This window comes from Meriones unguiculatus, chromosome 12, assembly GCF_030254825.1.
Source record: "Meriones unguiculatus strain TT.TT164.6M chromosome 12, Bangor_MerUng_6.1, whole genome shotgun sequence".
Taxonomy (NCBI): domain Eukaryota; kingdom Metazoa; phylum Chordata; class Mammalia; order Rodentia; family Muridae; genus Meriones; species Meriones unguiculatus.
Genome location: NC_083360.1, coordinates 12,742,220 through 12,758,338, shown reverse-complemented (window position 1 = coordinate 12,758,338; position 16,119 = coordinate 12,742,220). Strand labels below are relative to the sequence as shown.

The 16,119-nt window shown below is 46.9% G+C and overlaps 1 protein-coding gene across 1 annotated transcript; it reads left to right on the top strand.

The window, feature by feature from the left end:
- The first annotated feature begins 10,312 nt into the window (after window positions 1–10,312).
- Sod3 (superoxide dismutase 3) lies at window positions 10,313–15,362 on the top strand. Its single transcript, XM_021657748.2, has 2 exons — window positions 10,313–10,467; window positions 13,813–15,362. The coding sequence occupies exon 2, from the start codon at window positions 13,829–13,831 to the stop codon at window positions 14,570–14,572; it is 744 nt and encodes a 247-aa protein (XP_021513423.1). The 5' UTR covers window positions 10,313–10,467; window positions 13,813–13,828; the 3' UTR covers window positions 14,573–15,362.
- Window positions 15,363–16,119: the final 757 nt, after the last annotated feature.

The window sequence follows — 16,119 nt, the reverse complement described above, 5'->3', positions numbered from 1 at the left end:
CCTGAGCTTCAGGGCTGGCTGTGGACAGGGGAAAGATTGCCATGGCTTAACTGTGTGTCTCTGACCGTCTCCAATCCTTTAAAGTTACTGATAGCTCTGAGGAGAAGTTCCTGGATAAAAAAAAAAAAAAGTACTGTTTTCATGCTCAAGCCACAGAAGACACAGGATGCTTCTACTTGAGAATTGCAGCTTGTTCAGAGCAGAGAAACCAGCTACATACCCTGATGGGGGTGGGGGATGGAGGTGGAGGAGGGAAGAAAAACAGATCCTTTTTCAAGCACACAGGAGGATGGTTTACACAGATTTGTGCAATAGCCTTAGCAACAGCCTAGCAAAGGTAGAAGAGGTATTGTTGGGGTGACTCTTCTTCAGCTGAATTCAGAAAATTTAAATCAAATGCCTAAATGTGGGAGGTGGTGAATGGATGGGTGGATGGATAGATGGATTACTATGATGGGCAGAGAGACCACACTGTGTCCATGTGTTTTGTGTATGTCTGAGAACAAGAGGAAGTCTGCTCATGCTGAAGACACAGGAAGGATAACAAGGGATAAGAAAGGCCAGACAGAAACATTTCCTGTAGTTGTGCCTTGCTAGAAACTTCCTCTGTCCCTCTAGGTCAGCAACACACAGAGCCTGATTTCGCTGTTGCTGGGGACACTGGTTGGAGTATGGAGCCTTTCTGTTCTTGGGTAATTGTGAGAACTTTAATTCTGCAGGACAAGCTTGTCTATCCCAACAAGTCTCGATGTTTTTAAATTAGAGAACTTCTGTAATACGTTAAAGGCCTAAAGGTAAACATCAGCACCAGGGTGGCAGTCGGTGCTGGCCGCTTACCTAACAATCTCCCTTCTTCATTCATAGCTGAGGAAACTCCATTTTGTTCCGAGAGTAAGAGAAGTCTTGCCCTGCCAGACTCCTTATTTGTATTGATGCCCTGTGATTAATTTCTGGCCACAAGACATCAAAATATCCAGGAAATAGGATGTTTCCTGTCCTTTATTCTTCCAGAAATGGGGTGCTGTATCAGGAAGGGTAAAAGATAGTCACCCTGCAGTTACGGGGTCCACCCAAGAGAAGCAAAATGTCTGTGCTGCCACTGTGAGCCCTGATGGTACAGTGGGCCCTCCTACTGCTCCAGACTTCTGTTTTCATGTGACAACTGACCAAGTGGCTCAGAAACTTCTTGTCATATTTTCCATTATTTTTGGCCAAAAGCATTTCTGGCAGACATTCTTGGGTTGATCCAATAGTAAACTTCAGTCTGGGATCTGGTGCCCAGTGTGGGTAAAGGAAAAAGCCTTTATTGAACAATGCCTTTATAAAGGCCAATTTCTCCCAGCGTAATAAAAATTGTATTCTTTTGGGCTCCAAGCCGTGGCTGGACCAAGTTTTTAAATCAAATCACAGAGTAGGAAGTCAAGAATTTTTTTTGTTTTGTTTTTTGTTTTGTTTTGTTTTTATGTATTAAAAAAGCAAAGATGTGCAGAAATATCTGGGCTTCAGGTACCTCCTCCTTTCTTCCATCTCTCTACTCAGCCATTTTAGGGGACAGCCTTGTGCCAACTGAACTAGATTTATCAGCAACTTTTCTTGGGGCTCTCTCTACCCCAAGCCCTGTGGTAAAACATCAAGGCCTGAATGAAATGTTAGGAAAGAAAGTCAAGGAAGAAACTATAACGTCTGTGTCATCCATGTTATATAAATAAATTCTAAAATGTGAAATGTCCCTAAACATGATGATGATGATGATGATGATGATGGTGGTGGTGGTGGTGATGGTGGTGATGGTGATGATGATGGTGATAATGATGGTGATGGTGGTGATGACAGCAGCAGGAGTGGAAGCCGGGGACACTTTCTGGTTGCCTTTTGTGAAAAACAAGGTTTATTTATTTTTTCTCCAGTCAGCTAGGATTTAAGTTTCCAAATGAATGGTTGAATTCATTCATCCTTTTCCACTGGTCTCATAACAGGAAGCAATTAAAGTGTTTCAAGTGACTTAACAGTCCCCGTGAAAAAACAAAATATGCCACCAAATCCCTTTGAACACTTGAAGTCACCTTCAGTGCGCTTAAGGGAAGTGCTGAGGGAACCCCAAACTCTCGACAAGCGGGAGGAGACTCCAATCTGTGAACTAACCAGGCTAAGCTGTGGACTGTCCTCATGAACAGCCTCCTTTTTCCGTGTGGGGCTGATGTTCTTAGGGATTGTTTGAGCTGGAGCCTTGCTGAGGACAGATGTAAAAATGGAGGACAGGATCATGTGATCTTCAGAGCCTCAAACAAGTGAATCTCAGCACATCTCAGCAAGACACTGTGCGAGCCTGGCTGGTCCTTGAGGCCCTGATGATTTCTGTTCACTCTCAGGAGTGAACCCCCACCTGTCAAGGCCATGCATGTTCTAGTCCACAATCCAACATGGGGTTCCATGAGGGATACATAGAGCACACATTCTGTAGTGTTGGAAGCCACATGTCTGTCACACAGAAGACAGAGCAGAGCAGATTTTGCATCTTTCTTCGAGGTGGGGCCATTCCCCTAGCTCTGTGTGGCTCCTGTGGTATTGCTCCCCTCCCCCCTCCCGTGAAAGAGGTGAGCCTTGGACATACAGCTGAATTCCCTCCTCAGTGACACAAACAGCTCTTAGGACACTTGGCCTATGGTTGTCAGATGGTGGAAGCTGCAGAGCTATCTAAATAGACCATCTTAGAGTTTTTGATTATGTGAGCCAATGAAATCTCCATTTTTGCTGGTTTACCTTTCTGTCCCTTACCACTTACCAGAGTCAGCTAACAAAAAAAAAAAAAAAAAAAAAAAAAAAAAAAAAACCCACAAAGGTTTGGGTCCCGAAAAGAGGAAGCTGACATTTATATGGAATTTCATGTATAGGCGGGGGGTGGGGGTGGGGGTGGCTTGTGGGTAACAGAGCTCGCTGCCTACCCATGCGGACCTCAGTTTGGATTTTCCAGCGTGTAAAAATCTGGGCATGCTGTGCACACTATTACCCCGGCACCGGGCTTCTTCTTGTTTGTTGTGAATTACAGGAGGATTGCTGGCTGGTAGACTAACTCGTGTCCAGTGAGAGACCTTGTCTCAAGGGAATACAGTGGCGCTCTCTGGTGTCCAGGTGTGGGCAGTGGGCACTTGCATTCAACAGTTTCTACACCACAGCCTGAGAGCTCCCCTTTCACCAGACCAATTTGTAAAATAAATTATCTGAAGGAAAGAAAGAAAGAAAGAAAGAAAGAAAGAAAGAAAGAAAGAAAGAAGGAAGGAAGGAAGGAAGGAAGGAGGAAGGAAGGAAGGAAGGAAGGAAGGAAGGAAGGAAGGAAGGAAGGAAGGAAGGAAGGAAGGAAGGAAGGAAAGAAAGAAGGAAAGAAAGAAAGAAGGAAAGAAAGAAAGAAGGAAAGAAAGAAAGAAAGAAAGAAGAAAAGAAAGAAAGAAAACAAGTACTGAAGTTACACAATGCGAAGGTTGCTGTATATTAGGCAATTTCTTTCCCTACATACATTAGCTCACTGCAGTATGAATTTCTCTCATTATGTTGGTTAAGTTGATTACTATGCGGTGGTGGGATTTTTTCCTTTTAAATGTGTGGGAACATGGTGGCTTGGAGTACACGGGTGCTGGGAACTGCCAAGTTGGTTACCTGAGGTCAGGAAGAACTCAGGGACTCTGTGTTTGAATGAGATGTCACCAATAAGTCTCTGGCACTTGGTCCCCAGTTGGTAGCTGTGTGGGAAGGATTAGAAGGTGAGGTGCTGCCTTGCTGCCTTGCTGGAAGACGCTTACCTACTGACATGCTCCCTGCCAGTATGGCGATAGGCTCTTAATCTCCTAGAACCGTAAGCCTCAAATAAACCCTTCCTGCTAGAACTTGCCTTGGTCATGATGTTTCTTTGCAGCATTAGAAAGATAACCAAGACACTGTGTGTTAATGTATGTGTGTATTCATACATGTGTGTGTTCATGTATGGAGGGGTGTACCATGTGTTTGGTGTGTGTACATATGTGTGCACACAGATTTAAGGGACAGTGGCTAACCTTTGGTATCGTTCCCTAGCATGCTATCCATCTTGTTTTCTGAGACTGGGACTCTCCTGGGACCCAGAGGACATTGGTTTGGTTAGGCTGACTAGCCAGCAAGTCTTAGTCATCTCTCTGTTTCTGCTTCCCCAGAGTTGGAATTTCAAGCACGCTCCATACCACACTGGCTTTTTTTATGTGGGCTCTGGGAATCAAACTCAGATCCCCCCCCTCCAAAAAAAAAAACCCCAAAAACTCAGATCCCCATGCTTACATTGAAAGCATGTTAATGACTGAGCCATCTCCCCAGCAAATGATCCCAGACTTCTGAGATCTCCACAAAAGACCTCTGAAGAGTGAGTCCAGTCGATGCCAAATAGGGAACCAAATAGGGAGTCAGCCAGACAGCCATCCTGCCAATGAATTAGAAGGCTTTGCTCAGCCCAGAAGGAATGCTTCCTCATTGGAAGTATAATCTCAAATTCTGCAAGACTGAATTTTAAGAGACAATAGCATAAAATTTCATTTGAATAACTTGCCCAGAAAGGATTTGAACTTGAGGTAGAATTCATACCAATGAGGTCAGCCCAACATCTGCCAATCTTCCTGTTTGGCTCATGTTTACAAGATGTCTTGCTTTTCAAAGTTGTTGTTGTTGTTTTCGGTATAATTTATAAGCAGTGACATGCATGATCTTTGATGTGTAAGCATTCAAAATGTGGAATGGATCCATATTCCTCTTGTTTCTTTACAACCCTGTCTCTGTCTGTTTATCTGTCTGTCTGTCTGTCTGTCTGTTTCTCTCTCTCTGTGTGTGTGTGTGTGTGTGTGTGTGTGTGTGTGTGTCCATCCAAAAAAGCCATTACTCTGGCTTCACCAGCAGTTAGCCAGGTTGTTTATTCTAGAAATAAAAGAGAACTAAGCATTCCTAACCACAGAGCCATCTTTCAGTCCCCTGCTTACCTTTTTAGTAGTTTTGGGATATGAAATAATATGCTTTCTTTCTCATCTCATATCAGTCATTTTGATTTCTCTCTCTTCTTTTGGTTAGCCTTGCTTGACTTTTAACAACTGTTACAAATATTCTATTGTGGATTTAAAAATATATCTATCATGTTTTTCAGGTTTCTGGCTTATTGATTTATATTTTGGATTACCTCTCTTCATCTAGATATATGTGATGTTTGTGTCTATGTCTTTATTTGTTTACTTACGACAGTTCCTCACTACCTAAGTTTTCTTACTTTTTCAGAAAGAAAGGAAGGTATAAGGTATAAGCATTAAGGTTGTGTATCTTCCTCTAAGAACCATTTTGGTTCTGTCTTGCAGATTTTGATGTGTTGCTTTTCTCATTTCACTCAATAATATTTTCTCATTTCCCTGTGGTTTCTTCTGTTAGAAGTATATCATTTGATTTCCATGTATTTGGATATTTTCTAAACAGCTCATTGATTTCTATCAGCCTCTTTGCAATCAGATGATTTTAGGCTTTAGTGAACCTAATGTTTTAGCCTACTGTAAGATCTGGTGTGATGAAAGCACTGCAACCGTAAGAACAATGTATCTTGTTGGGAATATACCAACTGAATTGTGTAGACTGATAGCTTATTCGGTTCATCTATATTTGTGTTGTTTTTGCTTATAAAATACTAAAAGTGTGATTTTTTTTCTAATGTTCAGCTCTTATTTTGGATTTTTGTTCTTTAGTTTTATAGGTTTTCATTGAATATATTCTAAGCTTTATCATTGAATTCTTAAAATTTTGAATGTTATATTGCCTTTCCAGTGACTGTGCCTTTGTACCATTGTGCAATATTTGGTTGTGACTATAGCATTGTCTTGGCACTTATTTTGACAATATTATTCTGTTAATACATGTAGCCATTTTACACAGTAAATGTAAATTTACACAGTAAATTTCTTTCATTCCTTTATCGCCAACCATCTTATGTCTTTATATTTGATATTTCTCTTTAAGAAGCAGCAAAGAGTTGGATCTTGCTTTGTTTTCCAAGCTGAGAATGGGTCACCTGACCATGGCCAGTTGAAAGGGGTGCTGGGAAAGCAAGTCTCTACTTTCCAGCTTGAGAGAAGGCAGCAGCAAGAAGGTGGATAAATACAGCTGCGGGGTCCAACAAATGTTTATTAAGTAAATATAAAACATATACGCTGAAGACTGTTTCTCTTCTCCAGAGTGTTCCACATAATTACTTTGAAGAACTAAACACAAAATTAGATATGCTCATACTTTCTCACCCCATGCTGCTCTATTGTCTACAATTGGCAAAGCACAAAGAGATAGGGCTCTCTCACAGGCCTGCAGAGGACACAGAATGAAGAGAAGCTCAGAATCCCTGAGGAACTTAACTTGAAGGGACTTTGGCCTGGTGTTCGCTGGAGGAATAATACACATCCATTGTTTTTCTTGTCAGAAAAGGCCTTTCACTTCTGTTCTCCTATGCGTGAGTGTTTCTCCTCACATGGCCACAGTTGGAGGTGACGTGCACACAGCATCAAGGACCACTTGACCACAGCCAGCTGAATTGGGATCAGGGAAAGCAAGTCTTGCCAGAATATAGCAGGCACCAGGGTGCAAGCCATTCTTCACACAGAGGCAGCGCCATTAAGGTGAATGCCAAGTATTGCTTAGCCAGTGCCTGGCAAATGAAGGGTGGCTAATAAATGTTGTTACTATTTTACTTCTATTCAGAAGAATGGTGCTCGTTCCTTCCTGGTCTACCTTGTTTGTCATCAAGGAGCCTCTTTTCCCCAAGATTATCCAAATGCGGTTAGACCAAATGACAGGTCCAGGACTGATAAGCAGAATCTCAGTCTACTTCTACTCCACAGCCAGGTTCTGGTCAAACTCCAGGCAGGCAAGAATCCCTTGAAGTTTTCTCTGAAGTTTCTTTAGCACCCTGCTTGGGTAAATTGTCACTGCATACAGCCTGGCCTTGGGGGGACTTAACCTGAGCTCCCTGGCTTCCAGGATTACTACTGAAATGTCACTTGTTGATGAAATTTAGCTCCTAGAGTTTTCCTGAGCAGAATGATGAGGATGCCATTTACAGTTGTCATTCCTGCATAGAAGTGCAAAGGTCCTGAGTAGGCAGCTCCAGATTCTGTGCGTAACAACTCATACCCGACCTATTACACATTAACAGCCTGAGGGGTCAAAAGATGGTTCCATGTCACCCCTGAGAAGCTCCCTGGTATTAGAGATAACTACAAGATTTACAGCACTTGTCAATGCTTTGTATCTTCTGTTTCGTCTCTGCACCAAGGTTTGTGGTAATAAAATGTACTGATTAAAAGAACCTTAAGAAAATTGCTCGAGAGCTAGGTAAATCAGGTTGGCCTAGGACTGCAACCCATCTGCCTCAGTCTCCTGACTAGTGAGGATCACAGGTGTTTATCACAGGGATTAGTTTATAAACTTAAATCCTGACTTGGCCATTTTCTAGGTTTGCATCTTGACCCTCTAGTTTCTCCTTTTCTGAAACATATGTCCTTATCTCTACAGAATAGATGGATTATGTCCACCCTCCAAAAGAACTGCAAGCAATAAGCATGATACCCATGACACTGTCTCATAGTGTGAGAAAGTTCACGTGATGAAAGCAGCACTTCAGGTACGGCTAGAGGGAGGCCCGCCACCAAGTTCCTGCTTCGCTGTACTTTCATTGTATTTCTTTTGTCATGGGCCCTGTCCTCAGAAAGGCTCTCCCTTGGTAGAGTACAGTGACCATGGTTTCTCTCTAGCTTCAAGTCGGGAAAAAGAGGATATATATATCTTTAAGGGTCCCAACCAAAGCAGGAATTGTGCTAAACACCTTTAATCCCAGCATTCCAGATCTCTGTGTTTTCAAGGCCAGCTTGGTCTACAAAGGTTGTTACACAGAGGAAGCCCTGTCTCTGGAAAACAAAAGAAAGTCCCAACCAAGTATCTTGGAGTCTCATTATCCCAAAATGCATCAGGCTGGACCATGACAAATGATGCTGAAGCTTAGCTTTGCATCTAGGAGTAAAGTTGGCTTCTAAGAAAGAAATGAAATCATGATACCCAAGGGACGGGGCAGGGGTGACTGCTACAAGGCTGGAGTAAGAAAAGGCAATTTTCTCCTAGTGTCATAAAAATGCAAGAGAATTGGGGCTTTACACTAATCCTAGAATCCCAGAATGAAGGAGTGCTTTCTTGAGTCTTGAAAGAAATAAAATTAGGCTCATGGAAGATAGCGCCACTTGAAACAGTAGCTAGGAGCATATATAAGAATTACTTCAAGGACTGAATGAAAATAAGGACTTAACAAAATGAATGAAAAAGTCGTGAAGAGAAGCCAGGATCTGGTAGGGTAGGTTGTGGGTGGTACCTGGCCCTCTGTAAACTATTCCTAACTGCAGACACAAACTGGTTTTCTCAGAGCTGTGTGGCCTCAAAAGTAGATGCAGAACAGATGGACCAGAGTCTTCAAGTCCTGACGAGCCTGCTTCCCATCTTTTAGAATAGCTGCTCCTGGACAAAGCCTTTTCCTGTGAGCTTTTCAGCAAAGCAGTGAAATCTAAACCTAGTTGTTTGGCAGACCATCAGTATTTTTTTACTTACTTACTTATTTATTTATTTATTTATTTATTTATTTATTTATGTGTTGGTGTTTTATTGCATTCATGTCTGTGTGGGGACTCCAGATCCCTGAGAAATGGAGTTGAGCTGACATGTAGGTGCTGGGAATTGAACTCAGTTCCTTTGGAAGAGCAGCCAGTGTTCTTAGCCACTGAGGCTATCTCTCCAGCTCAACCATCAGTGTTTAAACACAGAGCTTCTAGGAGCCTACACCTACGGTCATTGAGCTCCAGGTAGCATCCAGAGGACAGGTTACTGAACAAACTTCCTACCTGCCTGGCTTGGTGACTGGCGGTGTCAGGGCCATCCTGCCCCTTTGTCTCTAGCTGTACCGTTGACACCTCTGTCTTCTTCCTAAGAGTGTGAACTACAAAGAACAGGGAGTTGAGCAGCTTTGAGTCTCTGATGTGCACCCTGGTGCCTGGTAGGGGGCAGGCACCCAATAAGCAGTTGTTGAAGGAATTTGGGGGGGGTGCAGACAGGCAACAGCAAGCTGACTTTTATCACGGGGGGATTTTCTGGGAAAGAGAACCTTTTACTTCTGGAAAGAGTTTCTGTGATGGAGGAAAGTTCATGACAACAAAAGAAATAAGGACCCGGAATTAAGGGCTCACGGCGTCTCCAGTCTATATACTATTTTCAAAGGGTATCCCTGGGCTGGGGCTCAGTTGCCAGAGTGCTTGCCTAACATGCATGAAGGGCCATGTTTCATCCCCAGCAACACATAAACATGATGGTACATGCCTGTAATCCCGGCATTTGAGAGCTGAAGACAGGAGGATTAATAATTCAAGGTCATCCTCAGTTCCATGGTGAATTGACACTAGCCTAGGATACATGAGACCCTGTTTCAAAGAGAAACAAACACACAATCCCCCCCTTAGTCATTTTAATACAACATTGACAACAGTTATAATGTCTTCGTCATGGTTATGTTCATTATTTGACTCACTGATGTCATTATGAGAGCCAGACACTAGGTTTACTCATTTGATTCTTGAAGGGATGGGGCTATTCACATACCATGCCTTTTTCACAGGTGCTGAGAGGGAGGTGGAGGGAGGGGCTTCAGGAGCACACAGGCAGGAAATGACAAGGCTGTGAAGGCACACTCCCATGCCTGCCCTATACCTTGTGTGACGGTACAGTGCTGGAGAGAGTGTCACACTGAGCTGCCAAGTGCCCATGTCTGCCTTAAACACATACCAACATCCAGCAAAAGAAGTCAATGGCTGAGGGAGTTAGGGGAAAAGAAAAGGCCCTTCAATAAAGAGACCATTGTACCTCTCCCAACAAGCTATTTTTCTTTCTCATTTCTGCTCCCCTGCTGCGTTCTGAAGGTCACTGACTGCGTCTGCACAAGCCAGAGAAGTCAGGAAAGACATACTTGGCAAGGGGAACTAGCTGTGGGAAAGGATCTGGGAGGTGGGGATGAGGAGAAGAAGAAGTGGGGGAGGAGAAGAAAAGAGGAAGAAGAGGAAAAGGAAGAGGAAAAGGAGGAAGAAGGAAAAAGAGGAGGAAAAGGAGAAGGGGAAAGGGAAAAGAGAAGGAAGAGTATGAGAAGGAAGAGGAGGAGGAGGAGGCAGCAATTTTACCACAAGGGACAGCCAGGCTGGCTTTTCTTCAACCAGCCAGTCCAATGACCTCCTTCCCTTTTGCTGACCACTCCCCGGGGCTGGCCTCCATGCTGCTCACAAACAGCCAGCCGGCCAGCCAGCCAGCCCTGGGGAGGCAGCACATAGGTTCTCCCTCAGGCTTCTAGCTGGGTGCTGCCCCCCACTTCGCCAGAGGGAAAGCGCTCTTGGGAGAGCCTGACAGGTGCGTGCCAAACTGAGGTTAATTGCATTCTTTTAGGAGGGTGCTTTTTAAGAGTTGGAAACTGGGTTGGGCAGCCGGCGGCACTTACTGGAAAAGGTCTAATCATGTTTTCGGGAGAGAAACCCAGTCAGTGAAAAGCCTGGTTGCTCTAGGGTAGGGAGTAGGGTCATGGGAGGAAGGTGGTGGGGAGGAAGCCTTCTGCTTTGGGCCTGCAGTGGGTCATCCAAGAGGTCTTTAGCACTGTAAATGTCATATGATGAAGGCTGTCTTGGAACATGGCGTGGCTTGGGTATTGAAGTTATGAAGGATGAGCAGGCACCCTGAAGAATCACCTGCTGCTCAAAGTCATTAGTTCCAGGATAAGGTCAACTCTGGCTTACAGCAAAGCTTCCTTCTAAAGAGCAGCTGAGGACCAACAATTCCTGAGGAGAGGAGACAGACAAACAAGGAGTCCAGGTTTACCTGGGGGTAACAAAACATGCTCTCTCTCTCTCTCTCTCTCTCTCTCTCTCTCTCTCTCTCTCTCTCTCCTTTAAGAGAATATCTTTTTAAAATGTTCATTCCTAGAAAAGCCCACAAACACACCTCAGTTGGATTTTGCTCTGGGCTTAGCAGGAAGAATTCCTGAATCGAAACGTGAGCATGGAACATTCCTGCATGGCGGGCTGCCTCAGAAGAGGGTCCCTGTGCAGTGAGAGCAAAGGACAGCTGCACAAGGCTGCGCCCTCTCCTCAAAGCTTCAGCAGCAGTGCCACACTAGGGCAGGTCAACAGGGAGGGGTCTGTAGCTTTCACTCTCCGAGTCCTACCAGTCTTAGTCCTTCTCAAGCCCTTTCTGAGTACCTCCTCCTTTTCTGGTCTCCCCAGCATCTCCCAGCTGACGGTGCTCACAGCTCCGTCAGCAGCTTCCCTCTGGCAGCAGTGTGCTGCCTTTTGCTGAGAACTTGCTCTGTAGGAGAGTTCTAGTTGAAAAGCGTACGGTGTGGTTCTGAAGCTGGACCTGAGAGCCAACCAGCTCACCTGCAAATCCTCCCCTTGGCTCCTCAGTGAATATGTAACCTTGGGAGGGACACCTCTGTGCTTTAACTTTCTGCCCTCTTGAAGCCAGATAAGCACCATCTCACAGGGTGCTTACCAGGATTCAAACCTTGTGACTGGAGAGATGGCTCAGTCAGTGAAGTGCTTGCCTTGCAAGCATGAGGTGCAGAGTTCCATCTCCAGCATCCATGTAAAAGCCAGGCACAGTGGTGGAGACTGGAAGGGTCGCTGGCCTGTAAGCTAGCTGAATCAGTGACCTACACACACTCCTATCTATGTACAAAACTCATGTGTGCCAAAGGCTTTTTAACAATGCCTGGCCTGAGTATTCAACAGGTGTTGTCAATTAATTCAGTTTTCTCTTTGAAGCCTGGTAGCGAGCTCCCCAGGTGAGAGGAGAGGAGAAAACAGGCTCAGAGAGCAAGCAGGCCCATGGAGTTTGCAGCTCAGCTCAGCTCAGCTGCTACTGAGCACAGAAACAGCAATGGCAGACAACCTTAGAGCGTAAGTGGTAGTCGAGTTTGAAATTCATGGGGCGAGTTTCCGAATCCATTCTTATAATCACCGTACTAAATTGTCCTTCTGTAACAGCTATAGAAAGAACTCACACTCCATTCATTTTAAATGGCACCTATTCCGGGGTTGTAGAAGGGCTCTGAAAGCGCAGATGACCTTCAACCAGCCCCTTGGAGGCATCGTTAATCCCTTAGGGCAGGTTTTAAAATGTGAAAGTATCTTGTTTATAAATATCTGCCTTGACCCTGGCCATGGCCCTTGGTAGCAGAACTGGCCTTATTTTACAGGTAAGGAGCCGAGGCTATGGACTGTATCCCCATGAAGTCACTTGCCCTTCATGTCCTTGGGTTATGTACCTCGGACAACCTCAGACAGAAATTACAAAACTCACACAAAAATCCTACCCCATGTCTTTGCTGAACATATACAGGCCTTTCTTCTTGTGATGGCTATTTACATAGCATTTACACTGCTAACTTCAATAAGCCGTCCAGGCATGTTTTAAAGGACACAGGGCCATCTGAGCTGTTTCTGGGCACAGTTCTTGCTATCTTACATAAGGAACTTGGGCACCCATGAATTTTGGAATCCTTGAAGCATCCTGGAATCAGTCACCCACATATGAAGTGAGTCAGCTGTGTTGTGACTAAGGTTGAATTCTGGACCTTTCCATTGTCTTTGATTGCGCACCAGGATATTTAAACTTTCAAAAAGGCAAACGACAGCTAAGCTCTTCTGAATCCAGGCTCTCGGGTGGTGGCCTCTTGTGGATCTTGGTTTTAGAGTCTTGGATCCAGGCTGGGAAGATGGACTGGTAGGTAAAGCAAAGACGGGGAGTTTAGATCCCCAGAAGCCGTGTAAAAAGCTGGATGGGCATGGTGGTCCACCTGGAATCTCAGGGACCTGGAGGAGGAGACGGGCTGCCCAGAGGGACAACAGCAAGCTGCAGGTTCCATAAGAGACTGTCTCAGTATATAAGGTAGAGGGCAATTGAGGAGACGTCTGATGTCAACCTCACCCTCACACACACACCCCCACACAAGAGAGTCTGATGTATACCCAACACTGAGCCAGTCTCCTGTTCTCTTTCAATGCCAGACCTGAGCTTCCAGATGCCTGTCCAGATGTTCCTACCGCTGCCCACACTCCAGCCCACTTCCTCTTGGGCCTGGTACCCACACGCACCCACACGTTCTCCTCTTTGGGGCACCTCAGCCTTTGGTAACTACTCTCTTCCTCCCTACTGCCACTGCTCCCACACCCACGCCCTTCTCTGTTTGCCAACTCCTCTTAGTAATAGCTTTCATGCTTTCTTCCTTGGCTCCCTGCAATGGCCCCCTATCTAGTTCTAAGGCTGACTGTTTCTCTGTCTCTGTCCCTGGACTGTACCCACTGCCTTTCCCCAGTCTCTGTCTCCAGAGTCCATCCCTCAACTCATTATTGTGAGGTTCTCCGAATCTCGTAAACACACACACACAGCCCCTAAGAATCCTTCCAGCTCCTTTGCTATGGAGACAGAACTTGAGAGTACTGTCACCTTGTGTGACTCAGATCTCCGTGAGTTTCTGAATATAGTTTTGGCACTTCCATAAACACAGCCTCCCAACCCTGTGCGTGGTACCCAGCAGACCCTGGAGGCACATCCCCCAAACAAACAAACAAACAAAGGGAGATAGCCCGGGACATCCCTTGGGGATTGTGGGTTTGGGATGTGAGAAGTGAGGCTCCTGAGGTTGGAATTTTCAAATAGCTAAAACTTGCTTTCTCCCACTGGTATGGGGATATTCCGCAGGTGCAGGACCTCAGCCATGCTGGCCTTCCTGTTTTGTGGCTTGCTTCTGGCGGCCCATGGCTCTGTCACCTGGACCATGCTGGATCCCGGGGAGTCCAGCTTCGACCTAGCAGAGATCAAGACTGACCTGTTTGAGAAGATAAGCGACACTCACGCCAAAGTGCTGGAGATCTGGCTGGGGCTGGGACGGCGGGAGGTGGATGCCCCTGAGTTGTACGCGGCCTGCAGGGTGGAGCCGTCAGCCACGCTGGCAGCCGATCAGCCTCGGGTCACCGGTCTGGTCCTCTTCCGGCAGCTAGCGCCGGGCGCCAAGCTGGAGGCCTTCTTCAATCTGGAGGGCTTCGATGACGAGCTGAACGTGTCCAGCCACGCCATCCACGTGCACGAGTTCGGGGACCTGAGCCAGGGCTGTGAGTCCACCGGGCCGCACTACAACCCGCTGGCCGTGGCGCACCCGCAGCACCCGGGCGACTTCGGCAACTTCGTGGTGCGCGATGGGCGCCTCTGGAAGTACCGCTCTGGCTTGGTCGCTTCGCTGGCGGGCCCGTACTCCATCTTGGGCCGTGCCGTAGTGGTCCACGCTGGCCAGGATGACCTGGGCCGCGGCGGCAACCAGGCCAGCGTGGAGAACGGCAACGCGGGGCGCCGGCTCGCCTGCTGCATAGTGGGTGCCAGCAGCTCTGCGGCCTGGGAGCGCCAGGCCAAGGAGCACACCGAGCGTAAAAAGCGGCGGCGGGAGAGCGAGTGCAAGACCACCTAAGCGGCACTCCCAGCCGCAGGGCCCAGCTGCTTCACGCATAGATGCCTCCACAGGTCCCGGACACCACCCTCACTCCAGAGGCCTCCACAGTCCTAGACAGATGCCTTCCAGACGCCACAGTCGCCTCTGCGCGCCCCACATGCTTCCAGGCACTCCAGGCACCCCTGTGTGCTCCCAGACGGCTTCACGGAACTCCCCAGTCACCTCTCGGTGCCCCATTTGTTCCCACGTGCCCTCGACACCCTTCCTGTGTGTCCCAGGACAGCTTGAGTAACCCAGGAAACTTTTCATGCCCTAGGCACTTTCACAGACCCAGAACTCCTTCATACCCCAGACCCACCTCAAGAGTTCCCCTGTGTCCCAAGCCTTTGAAAGAGTCTTTGAGTCTGTTTGCTGCCGGAGAACCCCCTCTCCCCAGGCTGCACGTGCTCAGACGCTCCCCTTCCACGCTGAGGACCTCGATGGCAGCACCTGAGTACATCCTCCTCAGTTGTGCGGAAATCCATTTCCTCCTGTCCATCTTTTCCTTCCTATCCCCCAGCAACCGACACGAGGGACTTTTTTTCCCTTTTGTTCCTCCTAGATGCCCAGAGACCATCCCAACACACACACACACACACACACACACACACACACACACACCTAGGATTCCATGTCCCACACCACCTCCTGCGGTGCCCCCGGCTCGCTTTTCAGCTGTTTCCCACATGGTGCCTGCACCCTGTGCAGAGAGGCTCCCATGAGAGTACTTGGCAACCTTTGTGCCGTACATTAAAAACACAGCAATTCAGTCCTGCATTGCTCCTGTGTGCTTTTTTGAGACTTCTCGGCTCAGTTTCCCTGCCACCCCACCCCCACCCCGATATCCCTTAGCAGGCCTTCCCTGCCCTCCACAGTCCTGTGGAGATGGTTTTGCCTTCAATTGCTATGCCTTTTGGAGGACTGAAGCTTAACAGCCATTCAAGGACATTTAAATGTGCCTGTGTGTGTGACCTCTCTACAAAAAGACACAAACAGGGCCCAGAGCCAAAGAATAGGGAGGGAGGAGAGGAAAAAAAAGTGTCTGCTGTGAAGTGAGTTCCAGGCTGGGAGTCCCTAGCCTGGTGAGAGCCGGGTAGGTTTTGAGGTACCCAGGAAGGCAACTGCCTAGATATCAGAGAACAGCCTGATGTAAAGGTATATGTCTTAATACCTTTACAGGCTACCTTCGCTTCTCCCCCCGCCCGAGCAGTCGTACAAACTGAACCACCCTGGAATCCCTTCTCCCATGCTGAGTTTACCCTGTCTCCACAGTTAGAAGTTGTGGGAATGAGATGCTGGTGCCATCATGGAGAGGAAAAGTCCATCTCCAGCTGAAGCCTCTCCCTTGCTGCCATGTGATGGCCAGCTCACATGGGGAAGCCAGGCTTGGGACCAGCAGGTGTTGCCCATGGCTTACCTTCTGTTCTTCTTGGGCCCCTGAACACCCTAGCAGACCCAGCCCATATTTATTCTGCCCATTCGTGGAGTTAGCAACTGTCCTGAGCTATGAAACACCGGGAAAATAA